The following is a 19,310-nucleotide window of genomic DNA, read 5'->3' as shown; positions in this document are numbered from 1 at the left end:
GTAAGACACACAAGCCATCCACACAAAACCCTGTTTGATTTCACAATACAAAAAAAGTCAGTAATGAAAGGTTTTTTTTTTTTTGGTAAGCTTTCCCGATTTTTTTTGTCCTGGAAACATCTTAGATAAAATAGTAGTGAGTGGAACAAGAAACAGGGACAGACAGATGCTTCTGCACCTGTTCAAACTCATTTAATTTGAATTGACAAGAGAATGATCAATTAGTCCAAAATGTTAAATCAAATTTTCTTTTGTAGTTTTTTCCAGGTGTTAAGTAGGCTATGTAATTCCTCGGTGATACAAGATGCTCATCCCCTGTTATTCACTAGTCAGAGATTGACTTTAGATGATGGGAATGTGTAATGTTCTCTTTTTTTTGGTTGGTATTTTTGGATACTAGATCACTTTGAAACCCAGACATTGCTTTTGGCAGCAGGTAATGGGGTCACTGTGTTCCCGGGTGTTTGCTTGTGAGGAAGCTACTGGTCAAACTGCTATGACTGATGCATCAGACAATTCTACAATAGGTAGATTTAACAAATGTTTTCTTTTTAGTACTTTTCTAAATATTTTAATATTTATCTATTAATATTCTAACAGAATCCGAACACAAACACAGTTATTAATCCAAAGGATGCACATCCTAAAGACTTTACATACTAAAGTAAGTGCATTGGGTTGTTACAAGAGCTTGGTTAATGAGAAAGTACATAATAATATGGGTAGAATACTGTGTATATAATTTTATATGGGCATGTTCTAAGCATCTGTGTTCATTTGCAACCTAAATAATCAATGTATGCACTTAAGCATTGACAATGACATCAGAAACCTGCAACACTGTACTGCAAAAGCGCCCATATAACCATACTTTTTCCCAACATACCAGAAACTTCATGCTCCGTATTATAGTTAAGTAGGACTAATACTTTCAACAGCTGCTACCGATCTGCCATGTGCCTCAACTACCATCAAGATACACCAGAGAGCAGCAGTGTGAAAGAGAAACAGCTCACAAGAAGATTGACCGCTAGGCCTGCTGTTCAACTGTTCAAGTTAGCGTCAACTGCTCAAATTAGCTTTATGCATTTGATTTCAGTCTATTCTGGTACTGGTTATGAGTTTCTGCCTTGTGGAATCCCATTCATTATATTAAGAAGCTGTGCATATGGGTCCGGACAACAACGAAATATATTTTTAATGTAAAACCCAACTGCACATGCTCTCATGAAGACCTAGAGGACCTAAAATTATGTATTTAAAGTCAATTCCAGTTAAAAGGAATTATTTTTGTTTTCTCCCATTCAAATACATTGTATTTACACCCTGCCATAAGCACATATAAACTCACTGTGCTTTACTGGAGTTCTATGGGTGGCATATCAGTGGGCTTGAATGAGATTTAGTAACAGACTGTGCTGTCCACTGAAAACATTAAATAAGCATACATTGTGTTATTGCAGTAATTACCACTGTAGGGCTTTTATTTCTTACATACTTAAATATAGAGGCAATATATAACTTTGGAACTTCAGTTTTTAACACATGGCCTAGCTGTCAGAGGAACATTTGGACAACTGTGGAGTTCTTCTGGGCCCAAGCCTTTCAGACACTAAGGAGATTAATCTGAAAATGCATTAAACCTATTTTATCCAAATGTTTCATTCAAAAACAGATCTAGGCTATGTAAACACTCCTGGATAAAAAGCTTCTAGCACATAGTTTCCAGAAGTTGTTTTGCAGAAAATGGTGCGTATCTCATCATCTTATAAAAGTCCAATAGTAAGTAAATTTTTACAGAGGTGTTTTGAAGTCTCTATCAGTAAATACGTTGTGATTTTGATTTACTAGTTCATGGGCGTAATATTGATTGTATAATATAAAAACACAGGCAACAATGGGAAGGTCCACATCTACTCTAAAGTATGTTGCTCTCTTTGCAGTACACAACACAGCCATGAACAACATCTCCCTGAGGGCTCATCGGATTATTATAGCCTTTCTATGGCACCTGTTTTGTGCCACAGTTTTCTAAGTGCTTAGTGTGAGCACTCTCGTATGTGCTTCAGTCCCTTGATGCCATTTACATTATGCAGGACAACAAACTGAAATGGGTGTCTCTGAAGACAGACCTTTGTTAGCGATCACAGTAAAGAGATGCTTTTATGATTTACAAGCAGATGCCAAATAACCAAAGAGTGGCTGAATTCAGGATTTCTGCCTATGGTCACATCACCCAATATACACTCTACTGATTTTTTAATCAGGATGATATTCATTCAATCCTCAGACCAACTGTTCATCTGCCATGAGGGAAAGACACAGGTGTTCCCTTATTTAAGTAAAGGATGGTCCACTCTGTGCTGGATATCAGCACCATGGCTTTATATCAAGCTCCTTGCATGGCATTCTACCCCACAAGTAGCAGCTTCTAATAGTGTACATCATTTAGAGATGTGTCACTCGAGCTGCTGCTTCCTGGGCATTACTTTTTACTGTCTGCAGGGTCTACAAAGTTAATATCACTCCTCCCAGGGTGTGAATGTGGAAGTTATCTCTGAGCACCCTTTCTGGAAAGTCCAAATGTGAGCCCAATTCCTCTTGACATTGCTGAGAACACCTGCAGTAAAGAAGGGTAAAATACAGCAAAAGATTTACTGCCCAAATTGTTTGTCAGTTGCAACTGGCACTAGCCTGATAAGAAGCTTCTGAGAAATGCCAACTTTATCACAGTGGTATTTATTGCTGTTTCAAATGTCACTGTGTGACTGTGATGGAAATGTTTGTAGGCGTGTACATACACAATTTTTTCCAAGTGATTCTCACTGTCTCTGATGGTTACACAGGGTTCAGAGGACCACAGTTACATTCATATCATTTGCAATAGTAACATCATTTAAAGACAGTCTGTGACCTTTTATCTGTAGAATAGGTATCAATTTAGTTTGAATTCAATGGTAGCATAAGTTTTAATAAGAGAAGCTATTATTATAGGAGAAAATAATTGTTCACATCAAACATAAAAAGAAGGATAAATGTGATCACTTTAACATTATACATGGCATCTTTGCTGGTAGTAGATAAGCTGGTTTGAGTTTTTCAGGAACTACCTCAGATTTTGTTCCTAACTGCCACAAGTGGAACCTAATATGATATTTTGCCGGTCAGCATTGAATGATTTGTGCATTCTGCTCACCATGATTTTAAAAAGTTTTGTTACTGTAGACCTCCTATCAGTCCAGTACAGTCTCCTCAGATGTGTTTTATTAACCAGGTGCCTTCAAATTGTTTTTTTTTTTTTGTTTTTCATTACCTGGAAATCTTGACCTGTATTCTTGAGGACCTGTATTCTTGAGGACCTGTATTCTTGAGGACTTGTATTCTTGAGGATATCAAGTGCTTACTAATAGAAACTTGAATGCAAAACTGGTCATGGCAATTGCAGTCTTAGGTCGTTGTAGCAGATGCTTTATTTTAATTACAGTTCAGAACCATCTTTGTGGTTTTTCAGTTTACGCTGTTCATGTGGAGCCATCCCCAGCTGCACAAAGTGGTCTTCAGTTGAAGTCAGAAGTTGAGCATTGAATCAAGCATGTCCAGAAAGAAGAAAGAGACAGGATCACTGGTACTTCAGGGACATTCAATTCAATTCAATTCAATTCAATTCAATTCAATTCAATTCAATTCAATTCAATGCAATGCAATGCAATGCAATGCAATTTTATTTGTATATCGCTTTTTACAATGAACATTGTCTAGAAACAGCATTGCAAAGATAAAGTGGTAATAAGGTTATATGAAAGAATGTGTAAGTTTATTGCATATTGAAAGATTATGTTTATCATTATTCAAGTACGTTTACATTGTGACTGCCTCTCAGATACAATCAGTTGCGTCTGTGGGGGGTTCATCAAGTTGGTCTATAAGGGAGATGGGTGTGGGCCAGATGACACACACACAAAGGACATTTGGTTTTGTGTATTGAGGACCATACACAGGAAGTCCTTAAAGTCTTGTACTCTTGTATAAAGATCTGTCTCGAAGACAGATCTTGGGTGAAGATATTTTGAAGACCGACTAACATCACTGCTGAAGACCCGCTACACTGCTACCTTTAATAAATTCTTCTCCCCACAAGAACTCTGGTCAAGCTTACTTATTTTATGCATAAGAGGAATCTAATACATTAGCGAGCCACCCAAACCACTGCTCAACCAAACACAGACAAATCTAACAATATACATCTTTAGTCTTTAGGTGTGGAACAATCCCCAGCTGTGCAGAGTGGTCTCAAATGAAAATAACCCCATCCAGAGGTATGATGTCGGGATGAACCAGGCAGATCCAACATGTGAAGCTTAACATTGATTAGCCAAGCCTTTCGGTTAATAGTTTTTTTCTTCGGTAAAGGATCCGACCTATCTTCAACCTAGACTTAAACACTGAGACTGTGTCCAAAAGACTTTTCTGTAACTGTGGGACTTTGTAACAGAAAGCTCTGGCCCCTGCTGTGGTCTTATTACTTGGTCTTATACTTGATTAAAGTAAGCGTGCATCGTAATATAACAAAAGTTTGATCAGGTACTGCGGCACGAGACCATTCATTGCTTTATACATGGGTGACAGGGTCATATTTTTTGGCTTTTGTAAGGTATCTTGCTATCTAATCAGAAAGCTAAGATCTGGATGCATATGGTGCTAGTAAAAGTACATCTGTCTTATCCGAATTGAGTAGTTGACAAGCATCCACTGTCTAATGTCTTTTACATATTCCTCATCATTATTAAACTTGTGTCTCTCATCTCAACTGAGTATCGTCAGAGTAACAGTGGAAGCAATTTCCCTGTAATAAATGTTTTATATTGTTCAATATTCTATTGGTTTTGTTAAGATAATAACATATGTACGTGTGTGTGTGTGTGTGTGTGTGTGTGTGTGTGTGTGTGTGTGTGTGTGTGTGTGTGTGTGTGTGTGTGTGTATTATAGCCGCACCTATATATTTCTATAATAAATGATTAATTAATTATATATTTTATTGATTTATTGTTATATCTAGACAACACAGCAACTTTCTCCTTTTCCTATCCAATTCACTCCAGATATTGATGATGCATGCAAGTCAATATGTTCCAGATGTTGTATAGGCCTACACTATCTAATGTTTCTTATGTTTAGCTGTGCCAGTTAGCAAAATAATTTAGGCTACTGGCTATCCTTGGCCAGCCTATTTGAGGGACCACCATAAAGGAACAGGACATCCTAAACCAACTCTTTATTAAGTAAGTGCTGGTTGGGTAAAATTATATCCTTGTGTACCCTCTTGGAGAGTACACAAGCAGAGACAGACACTATATGACTAATGGTTTATGGTGACATGACCAACAATGCATCCAAAATCTGAGGTAAAGCCTGAAAAGTGAAGATTATTACAGAAAAGGGGAGCTAGTGACCATATAGTGTATGAAATATAGTCTTTTTTATATAGTTTTTAATATAGTTTTAAATACTTTTGAACCCTTCAACTAAGATTGTCTCACTATCAAGAGGGTACTCATGGATATAATTTTACTAGCACTTACTTAATAAAGCAGCAACTGGTTTTGGATTTCCTGTTCTGGTGCAGGTGGATTACAGAGTAGTTCTGCCAAAAATAGTCAGAACACCTATTGACTGACTGACCCCAGGACAGTTTTGCATAATTAAAAGTATGGGATGACTGTATTTTTCTATTAAATTTGCAGCTGCATTATTGCTGTATTATTATAAAAAACACAGATAATCTTATTAAGAGGTTTATTCTATATTCTACATTTATTTCCTCAAAAAAAGATGCTCCAAATTCTGTTATTAGTAGTTAGGCTATCTTGGATGATTTGTACTTTGCTGCTCCTAAAAAGAAGAAACAGCAAGAAATGCTATGTATATTTTCTGGTACCCACAATTCAGTGTCATACTGAATGTGAGGTGGACATCCATTGGTATGAACAAATGGATACTGTGGATAGGGAGGCCAGGCTTTTCCCCATGAGGTAACCTCATACACTTTGACCCAATTTCCTACTGTTGTTGTCCATCATCATTCGTGTCACAGTAATGTAAAAGTCTGTTGCTGTTCTTTAAACCTGTCAGCTATCAGCTAAAGGGGGCTCTTGAAAGTAGGTGTGCATATGCGTGTATTATGTCTCTGCAGGAAAGTGCATCTGAGGATAAGGCATACATTCACACAGAGATTGACTGATTGTAGAATCTGTGCTGACTCTCTACTTTAAAAAATAACTAACTCACAATCTGGTCATCTACTCAACATATATTTTAATAGCCATCTAACTCCCTGTACAGTAGGTAGACCACAAACTAAGACAAAACATATTTTTTACATCAAATCCCCCCTGTATGGTTATTAATCAGCATCAATTTTGCAACTTTGTGTTTTAAGGAGTAACATGGAATACGTGCGATCAAACAGTCATGTCCTGTCACCAAATGAAGCAAATCACAACCTTTCTCTAAGGACATTAAACATGACTTGCATGCTTGGCCTGAGTCAAGTAACCTTTATACACAGTAACCTTGCAGTTTGGAACTAAAAGCATGCATGTTATATTCAGGGTGTGTGGTGTTACTCTGTTACTACCTTGTAGCTGCCTCTTACTCTGTTAGAACACTTCAGTATAAAAGTAGCACATAATAAACATTTTAATTCATGACTTTTTGCATTTAAAGTCTTGAGAAAGGAGGTTTAATTTTTTTTATTATTATTGTATAATAAGATGAAGCACAGCATTTAATTTTTTAGAATTATGTAAAACTGTGAAGCACTGAAATACCATGAAAGTGGCAGATAAATGAAAACCTCATTATAACTAAACTTTCATTTACAGAATTTATACGTGTGGCCTGGGAAGATCTATTGGATGTGGATTCTACTGAATTGTGGATAAACAGCCTGTAAGATCATGCATTTATGTGCAATAAAGCAAAAAAAAAAACCTAATTCGTTAACTCTATTTTATTATTTATAATCAATGGGGGTCTAAACACAGCAAACAACAAAATTCCACAAATGCAATAGAGTAATCCATTATTGTATGATGGAAAAAGAAATTACAGGTAAAGAAAAAAAGACAAAAAGGAGGAAAATTCATGGTGAGACTTTTGACTGTCAAACGCTGTGACTTACATGTATCTCAAGAAATAAGACTAAAGAGACTCGATGTAATCAAATCTGTTTTCTTGACCTGACACCTTATGTCTGTCCTGATTGTATTTTTCCAAACAGGAAAACAACAGGTGTTGTTATATAAGCAGTATTAGCTGTGGATGTCACTTCTTAGGTAACCTATTTTAATCAGATTAAAGCCTGATAAATCCTGACCTCTCTGCTCTTAGGTAGGGTTAAGGTCCTAGAAGAAAAATGCATGGCTATAAGGAATCACATTTTTAAACCTTGGAATGAAGGTGGTCATGTGCATGAAAGGAAAATAAGTAACTGGACATTAGGTTTACTGAAGACGTAATTGGCTTTTTCCATCATTGTGGTTCGATGAAATTGTCTTGTAAATGTTTTTTATTAACAAAAGATCTAAGGATTTAAACATTACAAGGATTGCGATCTCATAATCCTCCACTAATTTCCAATGAGATTCAACTCAGAATACGAATATCTGTTTAGTTGTATTAAGTCTTTTCACCCAATGGAAATGCTTTTACTAATGACAACAGGGTTCATTTAAGGATACAGTATTTATATATAGAATATATTCTATGTAATTTATTTATTTACAGCCATGTCCATAAAGACATGGTGCCAAATGGCTAACTTAAGTGGCCTTTACAGACCCCTGTCGTCAATTAAACTTATCTGTTATGGGATATCTCTGAAAGCTGACTGCACACAAGACCACCTTTTCCAGCATCTGTGCCTGACCTAACTAATGATCTCATGGAATGAGATGTTCGAAATGTACAATTATTACTGATCCGTTGTCCACATAATTTTGAGCATAGTCAATTTTTATAGGAAGGTCAAAAAGAGGCACTAAAAAAATACTACAAATAATACCTACTACTATAAACCTACACACTAACAAACACGCACTCAAACAAAGCTACTGGTGTTTCTGCATCAACATTCAAGTACTTTAGGAAGAGATAAGTCTTTGGGGGGGTTTAAGCTTGTGAAGCTTTATTCCATTAGCATAAAAGCACTAGGCACTGAATATAATAAACAGTAGTTGTGGGCAGTGACTGGGACATTCCCTACTGTAATGTCCCATTAATTAAATCAATTAAATACAAGTCAAAGAGGCAGACAAACATCGAACAGTAGTAACACACATTGTGTTTTGCAACAACTGCATTTAAGTAACTGAACCACAGGGCAGGAGGTACTTTTCCACTAATGAGAACTGCAGAACATCTCCCACGTGCCAGGAAGTACTTCAGCAGTATAGAAGGCGGTCTCTTCTTATCAATGCAACAAAAGTTAAATTTGCAAGTACATGAGAGCACACCCACCTAAAAAAAAAAAGCTTCAGTATGTACTCATTCATATAAACACTTGTGCTTTAGCAGTAATACACACTGAAATGAACATTTACTTTCACATTTTTGGGCCATATCCAATATTTGTCTTTGCCATGAAACTTTTTATACTCAAAACCTTTTACTCTGTATCCTGCTTAATGAAGAGGTTGGTGGGGTGTGGTGGGGTAACAGAACAGGAAACCAACTTTCTCATTTATATTATTAACATATCAGTAGTGTCCTTACTGTCCCCTGGCATCTGCCACCTACATCCTTAGAAACAAGTTTAAAACAATAACAAACAATATTATAAACCTAGTTAAAGATAAGCTTGCTGTAGCTGATTATACAAAAAAAATTTACTTAACAGGCATTAAGCCTTATGCTGAAGTCATTTACGCAAAGGGCACATTAAGTGGTCAAAGGTATTATTTTATTTTTTAAACATTTTGAAACATTTTTTGGTCATCATTTAAAAAAAAAAAAAAAGCCTGAGCAACATAAAAAGCAGTTTATTTCCACTAACAAGGAGAAAAAGGAAGACAGTGCATCCACCGATGGATCTGGTGTGGTGTAAGAAAGCGGATTTTAAATCGGTGGCTGCATTGATTGTGCATTTATGATGCAGGGGGAGTGTTGGGCTCAGGATTTCCATGATCACTGCTTTCACTCAGCTTTCTCTTCTGAATCATTTCCTTGGCAATGCAAGTCACCTGGCCATTGGTTACAGTATAAGTTCCAGCCCTGCCACAGAAACCACAAAGTTTGTGGTTAGTAAAGTAGTAAAGATGTGAAAGGGATGCATGTCTTCTTCCTATTTTACTCTGAATTGCTATTAAACTTACTTGGACTGAGCGTCATGTCCATTTGGTGTACTCGGTTTCCCAAAGAAGAAACTGGCCCACCAGTGACCAGAATCTTGTCTGGGTAGACCTGGGATTAAATGTAAGATAATCAAGATTTACAGCCTAGGCTTATGCAAATAAAGTTTATGCGATTGGAAAAAGGTTGGAATGAAATTCAATATCATGTACTAAGAAAGAAAGAATGGGTTTGTTTTTGTACCTGGGTGGTGTGGAATAGCTTCCCCAACATACTCCGAACTGCTACAGGAACCGTTGCTGGAAGTAGATCCTATGCGTCCTGAAACATTTGAATTTACTTATTTAGAAAAAGAGTAACCTTGAATAACAAAATGAACATGGTTACTGTAAAACTAATGCAATGTAACGAGTATCTAAATAGATTTGAAAGAAGTAGTGCTCACTTCGGTAGTAGTCATGGGTAGCAACAAGAGAGCCACCGGATGGAATTGCTGCCATTTTCGAGGACCAGTTTGTGATAAGCGTTAGAAAGATGGAAACCCTGCATTGGTTGACGTAAATCAGAGAAGACAAAAGCATTAATGTGCACTCTGCTGAATGCTGTGGCCTTTCACAACAATTTAACATAGATCAGAAAGCATTAAAACACAGATCATCCAACAAATGTCTGCACTATTTTCAGCCTAGCATTTAAAGAAGTGAAAACATTGCACTGTGGACAGAATTGGGTTATGTAGTGGCTTATTTAAGTGACTGGAAATTTACCCTAAACCACATCTAGGGAAATGTTCTTAAAGTCTAGTTACATGCCCTGACAGCTGTTGGCAGAAGAGTTGGATTTCCATTTCCATCTATCCACTTGGCATGTGTGATGTGCTGAGCACAGGCATGGACATGGTCTGTGTATATGGCTGCCAAAACACAGGCACAGCTGTGTCCATGTTAAACACTGGATTTGCTTTATTGTGTGGACTTTGGAGTTACAGAAAGATGTATACAGCACTAATATAAAAAAAAATGTGTACAGAAATTGTGGCAGAACGACTATGTTGACGTGCTCGATAAGTAAAGGTAAAAAAAAACATGTTACATTTAAACACTGAGGTGCACAGAAACAACTAATCTGACAGAGTACACGCCATTTTGGAGGACGTTTTGTGACTTGGCAACACCAGTCAGTGGCACAACAACATGGCCTTTGTTTTGTTTGCACATATTATATCTCACTCGAGTTAAATCTCGTGTATATACACAGTAGGTTAATAATCACAAGCTTTAAGCAATCGTGTCAGCCAGAAAGAAACAGGAAGTTATGACATTTGACCAATGCAATATTAAGCAAGAGGACACAAAGCGTCATTTTGAAACCTACCTCTCTGTCACAACAACCTAGTGTTGAATGAGGAAATCTGCCTTGATCTTCTTTGGTGGATGGTATTCATACTACGAATGAACACTACAAAAGAAAACACAAACACATCTCAATCTAATGACACGTAAGCCCAAAGCTGCTTAGGATAAATAAACTTCTATGCAAAGCACAAACTCCAGTAAAACGCTCCAACCTGCAATGTTGTTTTCTTACCGTCAATATTCTGAATCGGACGATTTTCAGATCGTAAGATGGAAATCAGAAGAGCAGATTAAGGTTGTTGATGGTTGAGGGGAAACACTAGGCGACAGAACCCATTTGTAGTTTGTTTGTTTTTGTGTGTGGGGATTAAACCCAACTGCGTACTCTGATCATTGCACCGAACTACCGACCAGCTCGGTTTACGGAGTTTTTAAATAACCGAAACACGTGATACACAAGTCCCTCCCAGGGACGGGGCTTGTCCTGACAGGTCACTGACAGGTCACGTGTGTGTGTGTGCACGCCGCGACTGCGTGCTGCATGCACCAAATGGTCATTCCCAAATCAGTGACGGGGATTGTAGGTCTTTCCAGGGTGACAGAGCAATGAGATCAGCTCACCAATATGATCACCTCTTTGCTTTTACCGTTTTTGAGTTTAGTTTCTTTACCCGACTAAACTGGTGTATTTCTTATTCTATTGATCACTGATTAGCACTTAAATCAACTATCACGCGTTTAATTCCCAGTATACATTATATGGCCAAATATTTGTGAACACCTAAGAGTGCACATCCTATTCCAGATTTAGCAATTATTTGCACATAGAAAAACCTTCACCATTCACTCTAGATTCTGAGGCATGTGTGTGCATGTTATCCGTTCAGCCACAAGTGAACATAAGTGAGGTCGGGCACTGATGCTGGGTGAGGAGGCCTGGGGTTCAGCACTCAGTGTTCCTTTTTTTGTCACCCAGATATGCAGTGGGTTCGAGGTTACAGTTCCGTTCATACCGTTCGAATTCTCCTCGGAGCGCTTTGAGTGAGGCCACTGTCATGCTGGAACATGTTTGTAATGTATGTAGACTTTTTCAGGTCCTCCTGAGATTTGCTCTTGGTAGTCAGTTTCTTTTTTCATTGACTAATTGCTGTCGATGAATTTGATACAGTAAACTGGTGTGTGTTTATATGGACTGGAATCATTGCCAGGATATTTATACAATCAAATTATACTAAACGTTGTATACCATAATAGGTTATCAATTTCGTCTGTTTTTAACTTCCCTGGTGGTCTAGTGGTTAGGATTCGGCGCTCTCACCGCCGCGGCCCGGGTTCGATTCCCGGTCAGGGAACATGATTTTTTTTTTTCTCCCCCCACCAACACACCGAAAAACCAAGCTGTCTGTAATTATTTGAAGACATTTCACGTCTACAAACATGACCATTCGCAAATATAGCTTTACGATAAAGATTTCCCAGAAACAATGGCGATAAAAATATCCCCTGATTAAGCTTAAGGTACATTAAGGTTAGATTACCGGCGGTGTGCAGCGCCTCCTAGCGCCAGAGCCACTCTATTGTTTTATTCTTTGTGCCGAGAGTTTGTCTAAATTCTAATTAGTTTTCCTGAAGTCTCTACATGCAGATTATAATTTAGGCTATTTTATACATTGATAATGGCCAGTGACAATAATAATTTTATTATAAAACATTAAATCCACTTTCTGTCAGGAGAAAGTGGATTTAATGTTTTATAATAAAATTATTATAATTCAGAAAAACATCAAATTAAAAATTATCTTAATTCTTTCTTAAACTGGTATATTTCCTCAGTTTAAGAAAGAATTAAGATCATTTTTAATTTGATGGCAACGAAACACATCAAAAGAAAAAATAAAAGAAACGAAACAGATTTAGGAACCTTTTGCAACTAATTATGTTAATCGATAACAGGTCAGTAAGATAATTCAGTATAAAAAGTGTATCTTAGAGAGGAGTCTCTCAGAACTAAAAATGACCAGAGGTTCACCAATCTGTGAAAAACTGTGTAAAAAATGTCGGAACAATTTCAGAAAAATTTCCCTCAACATCAAATTGTTCAAATCTCATCATCTGTAGTATATAATATAATCAAAAGATTTCCAGAATCTACATGATCCCTTAATGGAAATCACTATATAGGTTCTGAAACACCTCCCGAAAACACATTTTGCTGTGTCATCCACAATTTTAAATTAAATATCTATCATGCAGAAAATAAGCCATATGTGAACACAAAACTCTGCTGTACTGAGGTAAAGTGGAAAAATTTTATATTGACAGATACTTAGAAATTTGAAAACCATGGATCCATTGCATCCTCCAGACTAAAGAGGAGAGGGATCATTTGACTTTTTGTCACCGCTCATTTCAAAAGCCACATCTCTAATAGCATGGGAGGGCATCAGTGCCTATAAAAAAATCATAAAGCAAATTAATGACAAATAAGATCCAGGACTGTTAAGCAGGTAGAATCAGACCAAATGGACAACATTCCTCTCCCAGAAAAGCAAATAGTCTCTTCTGTTCCCAGATATATGTGGACTGTTCCCAGATGTAAAATGTCTACTAAACAGTGGTAAACATTTTTAAATTGTTTTGTGGCAATCAAATTCTAAATGATCATATTTGGTATGCTTGCTCAATTTGAACATTTGATTTGTTTTCTTTTTTCTATTGTGAATAAAATATGGATTTATTAGATATGCAAATCTTTTTGCATTCTTTTTCATTTACATTTTACAGAGCACTACAATAAGTCAAGCCAAGTTTATTTCTATAGCAACTTCAGAGTAAAATGGATTGTTATCTGGCCCTGAACGTGGTGACTGATCCAATACTGAGCCACATTCAAAACAACTTTTTCACTAAAATAAAACAAATCATCCCTAATTTTAAGTCCCTCTCAACCAGGTGAAGGACAGTGTATAAACATGTCATCTCGTGTATGCAACACACACATATACATACAGTATCTCACAAAAGTGAGTACACCCCTCACATTTCAGCAAACATTTTAGTGTTTATCTTCTGAAGGGAAGATACTATAAAAATGAAACTTTAATATATTTTATAATAGTCAATGTGTAGTTTGTTTAGCAGTATAAATTTACTGTCCTCTGAAAATAACTCAACATACAGCCATTATTGTCAAAATAGCTGCCAACAAAAGTGAGTACACCCTAAATCAGTGGTCCCCAATCCCCAGGTCGCCGACCGGCACTGGTCCGTGGGTCAATTGGTACAGGGCCACACAGAAAGAATACACAACTTACATTATTTCCGTTTTATTTATTATCTGATTTTGAACGATGTTTTATTTTGGAAAATTACTGGATTCTCTCTGCCACATCTGTCTATGAATCACTTAATGCATGTCAAGATGCTTGCCTCAGTCACAGGTCTTACCTCCATCTGACTACCTTCTTAAAGGGGCTGCTCCGGCCACTAACACATAATACATTACTGCTAAATTGAAACACCCAAGCTAGCAAAATGAACAAAAAACAACACAGTGGATTAACGTTTATTATTATATTTAGAAAATACCAGTTTTTATACCGGTTGTTGTATTTATCCGCCACACCTTAAAGGCCGGTCCGTGAAAATATTGTCTGACATTAATCCGGTCTGTGGCCCAAAAAAGGTTGGGGAACACTGCCCTAAATGAACATGTCAAAACTGTGTCCAAAGTGTCAATATTTCGTGTGAGCACCATTGTTATCTAGAACTGCCTTATTCCTCCTTTCTAATCATCATTGAATTCACCAAAGCTGCACAGGTTGTTGCTGGGATCTTCTTACACTCCTCCATAATGAAGAATTGCACCAAATGTGAACTGCTCTAATACAAGATACACAAATGTGTATGGTCATGTCAAGCTGATACAATCATGAACATGATGAATAGGAGATGTGGCTTTGCATGTTACCCGATGTACAGCTCTTATCACTTTGGGTGTACTCATTTTTGTTGCCAGCTATTTTTACAATAATGGCTTTGAGTTATTTTCTAGAGGACAGTAAATCTGTACTGCTATACAAGCTGTACATTGACTACTCTAAAATACTGTATATCCAAGTTTTTTTCTATAGTATTGTCTCTTTAGAAGATATATGAAAAATTGTGTGGTGTACTCAATTCTTTGAGATTCTGTATTTATTCTGTATTAAAACAAATTATTTATTGAAAATATTTTTTTATTCTTAATTTTTTTTTTCTAAACTCTGTATAGTTTTTTATTATTATTTTATTATAGTTTATTGTTATTTCAGACTGACTGTTATTTCTGTTGTCATTATGTCTGTTTGTTCAATGCTTTGGCAATACGAATGTCCATATTTGTCATGCCAATAAAGCAAACTTTGAATCTTGAGTTTTGAGTGTGTGTGTGTGTGTGTGTGTGTGTGTGTGTGTGTAGAGAGAGAGAGAGAGAGAGAGAGAGAGAGAGAGAGAGAGAGAGTGTGTGCACATGTGTGTTTAATGTAGCACTCATTTCACTGTGTACTGCATATAGTAAAAATTACAGTAAAAGCTTCTTGACTTGACTTGACTTGACTTGAATCAAGCTTTGGCACACCCTCACACATCATCATACACACCATCATAAACGACCTGAGACAAGAACAGGAGAGAAGGATACAGAGACCTACCCCAATACAAAGGCCATAATCTACCCTACTGCCCCGCAGAGACATCCACCCAGACGCAGATAACGACCACAACTGATTGAACAATACTGGGGACCCCCACCCCATACTAAAGTCCACTTCAGAACACCTCAATGATACACAGTGCCACATCACCACAGACCTCTGCCTACATCTGCTCATCAGGTGCCAAACTGCCGAACTGCACCAGATCACCACCCAAGACCACCCCTACCACTAAGACATCACTCCTGGCAGTGAAACAAGATTAGGAAGAGACCACAACCATCCAACAGATTACACACCTTCTGCTGACAACACACCAAACACAACACCACTTCCACACTCCAGGAGCTACGCCCAGGCTCTCAAAAGACAGGCAAAGATACTGGAGATGAGTGAGATCATACAGCTGCTGAACTTCATCAGTGGCCATATGAGAGCGTAAAATTCTGGACATTACAATTCTACATTTACATTTACATTTACATTTGTGGCATTTAGCAGATGCCCTTATCCAGAGCGACGTACAAAAGTGCTTTGAGTCTCTAGTAATGAATAAATCTACACTGGTACGCAAGATTACAAACTTAATATAAATATAACTCGAATTCTACAAACTTGGAAAGTGCTAATTTAGGTATTTCAGGAAGAGGTAGGTTTTCAGTCGTCGTTTGAAGATAATCAGGGACTCTGCTGTACGGACATCTAGGGGAAGTTCATTCCACCACCTCGGTGCCAGAACAGAGAAGAGCCTTGAAGTGTACTTACCTCTCATTCTGAGAGAAGGAGGTACCAGTCGAGCAGTGCTGGAGGATCTCAGACAGCGTGGTGCAGTGCGAGATGTGATGAGGTCACTGAGGTAAGATGGTGCTGGTCCATTTTTGGCCTTGTAGGCAAGCATCAGTGTTTTGAATCTGATACGTGCAGCTACTGGAAGCCAGTGAAGGGAGCGCAGCAGTGGGGTGGTGTGGGAAAACTTGGGCTGATTGAACACAAGTCGTGCAGCTGCATTTTGGATCATTTGCAGTGGACGAATAGCGTTCAGGGGAAGACCTGCCAGCAGAGAGTTGCAGTAGTCAAGTCTTGAAATGACAAGAGACTGAACAAGAACCTGGGCAGCCTGTATGGACAGAAATGGTCGAATCCTTCGGATGTTATAGAGAAGAAATCGACAAGAACGAGCAACATTAGCGACATGTGGGAAAAAAGACAGTTCATTGTCCATAGTTACCCCAAGGTTACGAGCAGTGGCTGAAGGGAAGAGCAGAGAGTCATGAAGTGTTATTTGGAGATCTTGACCTGGAGATGAATCACCTGGGATGATCAGCAGTTCTGTTTTGCTGGGGTTGAGTTTTAGTTGGTGAGCACTCATCCATAAAGATATGTCTAACAAGCATGCTGAGATCCGAGCAGAAGCTGTGGTATCTGATGGAGGGAAAGAAAAGAAGAGTTGAGTGTCATCTGCATAGCAGTGATAAGAAAACCCATGTGAGGATATGACTTCTACAGGAGACATGCAACAGAGCAGACACCATCACCCACTGCCCACCCAACTACAGAGTTATCATCCTACCATCAGAAAAACGTAACACAGTCTGACAGGGAAGAGACTCAGGATGACAAATAATCTGGTACAAATCTAAATTCCACAATCACATCAACACTGTAAAACGAGGCAAATACTACACCTGGTTTAAACTCCACAAGGAATTTGGAAAAGGAAGATTCACTTTTTGCTCACCTCTTGGGATTAGTAAAGTCAATTATATGATAACAGACATAGATCCTACATCTCTCATATCATTTACTGTTAAAGAACTAATCCCTGTCTGATCATAGTCAAATTATCATCAATTATATAATATTAATCATCATCCAGAGTCCCAGGGTGCTCTCGAGCGTTTTCACCAGTCACTGTAATAAATCTTGCAAAAGTACTAATTGGACACAGGTAGAGACTGTGATGAAGGTGTTCCTCTGGTATTATTTGCGGTGCCTGAAGCTGTACAGGATTCTATTTTGTTTAGTCAGAGCTGGTTTTTGGACATGCGTTACATGGACTTTTACAGGGGCTCAAAGAATCTTTTATGTCCGATAGCTCTGGTGGAAAGAATCTCTTGGACTATGTGTCTAGCTTTCATATGAGGCTCCATAAAGCGTGGCAAACTGTTAGAGAAACCTTAAAGTCGAAAATGAAAGCAAAATACGATACGAAAGCTGTTCCCCGTAGTTTTTGATTTTTGAAGACAAAGTTATGGCATGGTTACCGGTGCCAGGTTAATCTTTCTCAGCTAGATTTTCTGGTCCGTATTTTATGGAAAGGAAACTAAGCGAGGCAGACAATGTAATTAAAACTCCAGAAACTCCTATAAAAAACATACCCGAGTGTGCCACATTAATGTTGAAGGTGTATCATTCCAGGGAAGCTCCTGAGGTGTGTGTTGTACCCAATTCAACTCCCATTGCTGTGATATCTACCATGCCGGAGGTATCAGTTGTAGAAGGGGCAAAAATTGTTGGGGTAGAATTCATCTTTAATTAGTGCTAGATTGCCAATTCAATAACATTGCGTGAGTTGTTTTCCTGTCTCACACATTTATCCAGTGAGCAAAAAGACAAAATTATTAGACTTATTCATGAGTTTCCTTACATTTTGTGCCCACTCAAACTTCTGTTCTTCAGCATGGCACCCATAACACACCACTTAAACAGCATCCATATTGGGCCAAATATGTAAAAAGGGCATTAATGAGACAGAAAGTTAAGTACCCACTCAAACACAGTTTAGCAAAACCCGGTGTGAGCCCTTTTCATGTTTGAGGTTTTCATGTTTGATGGTCCCTAAACCTGATGGAAGTTTTAGATTCTGTACAGATTACCGTAAAGTAAATCTAGTCACAGTTTTTGATTCTTATCCTTTGCAGTGTATGGAGGATTGTGTGGATAATGTCAGAGCCACTTGATTTGTTAGTGAGTGTGATCTTTTAAAAGGTTATTGGCAAGTTTCTTTAACTCCTGAGGCATCTGCGATATCAGCTTTTGTGACTCCTGATAACTTTCTTCAATATACAGTAAAGGCTTTTGGTTTAAAAAACGCTTCTACTACATTTCAAAGGCTGATTAATATAGTATTGGGTGATGTATCCAATTGTTCCACATATCTAGATGACGTAGTGGTGTATTCTCCTGATTGGCCTGTTCATGTAAAACAGTGCAGAAGGATTTTCAGAGGTTAAAAAAATACTCATTGACTTTGAATCTGGCCTAGCATGACTTTGCTCAAGCCACGGATACCTATTTGGGAAAACAGGTAGGTAGTGGTCAAGTCTGTTCATTGAGTGAAAAGGTAACGGCTATAATGAACTTCCCTGTTCCTACAACTAGACGGGAATTACGTAGAATTTTAGTCATGGCAGGTTTATTATAGAGGTTTTTGTAAAAACCTTTCTATGGTTGTTGAACCTCTTACCCGTTCCCTTTTTATGGTCTGCTCAAAGTGAACACGCGTTTCAGAGCGTTAAAGTGCTGTTAAGTGAGGAGCCTGTGCTTAAGGCACCAGACCTTACAAAACCTTTTCAGTTAGAGGTCGATGGAAGCTGGGACAGTGTTGATGCAGGAGGATGAAGATGGCATGACTCATCCTGTGTGCTATTATACCCATAATTTTGACAAACAGCAGCTGAATTACTCCACAATCGAGAAAGAAACCTTGGCGTCAATATGAGCCCTTCAACACTTTGAGGTCTATGTTGGGTCTAGCAATCTACATGTCATTGTGTACACTGATTACAATCTGTTAGTGTTTTTTCATAAACACTATGAAAACACTATGAAAAACTAAACGTTGATTTTATAATCAAAATCAATGGCTGATGTGGTGGACATTACTACTACAAGATTTCACTTTAGAAATAAA

The 19,310-nt window shown here is 37.8% G+C and overlaps 1 protein-coding gene and 1 non-coding gene across 2 annotated transcripts; one reads left to right on the top strand and one right to left on the bottom strand.

Annotated features, from left to right (window-relative positions):
- Positions 1–8,937: 8,937 nt before the first annotated feature.
- On the bottom strand, positions 8,938–11,127 carry ppdpfa (pancreatic progenitor cell differentiation and proliferation factor a). Its single transcript, XM_046872329.1, has 6 exons — positions 10,936–11,127; positions 10,723–10,806; positions 9,794–9,891; positions 9,592–9,669; positions 9,372–9,459; positions 8,938–9,270 (listed from the first exon to the last, which is right to left on the bottom strand). The coding sequence occupies exons 3-6, from the start codon at positions 9,846–9,848 to the stop codon at positions 9,144–9,146; spliced, it is 348 nt and encodes a 115-aa protein (XP_046728285.1). The 5' UTR covers positions 9,849–9,891; positions 10,723–10,806; positions 10,936–11,127; the 3' UTR covers positions 8,938–9,143.
- Positions 11,128–11,983: 856 nt separating this feature from the next.
- Positions 11,984–12,055, top strand: trnae-cuc. Its single transcript has one exon. It is a non-coding gene; the product is annotated as a tRNA-Glu (tRNA).
- The last annotated feature ends 7,255 nt before the right edge of the window (positions 12,056–19,310 follow it).

This window comes from Silurus meridionalis, chromosome 17, assembly GCF_014805685.1.
Source record: "Silurus meridionalis isolate SWU-2019-XX chromosome 17, ASM1480568v1, whole genome shotgun sequence".
NCBI lineage: Eukaryota > Metazoa > Chordata > Actinopteri > Siluriformes > Siluridae > Silurus > Silurus meridionalis.
Note: the sequence above shows the minus strand (reverse complement) of the source record. Positions and strands in the feature narration are given on the sequence as shown.

Coding starts and splice junctions, on each gene's coding strand:
- ppdpfa (XM_046872329.1), bottom strand. CDS start 9,848: ATGGCAGCAATTCCATCCGGTGGCTCTCTTGTTGCTACCCATGACTAC. Junction 9,670..9,793: donor TACCCATGACTACTACCGAA/GTGAGCACTACT, acceptor CAAATGTTTCAG/GACGCATAGGATCTACTTCC. Junction 9,271..9,371: donor GGACATGACGCTCAGTCCAA/GTAAGTTTAATA, acceptor TTTCTGTGGCAG/GGCTGGAACTTATACTGTAA.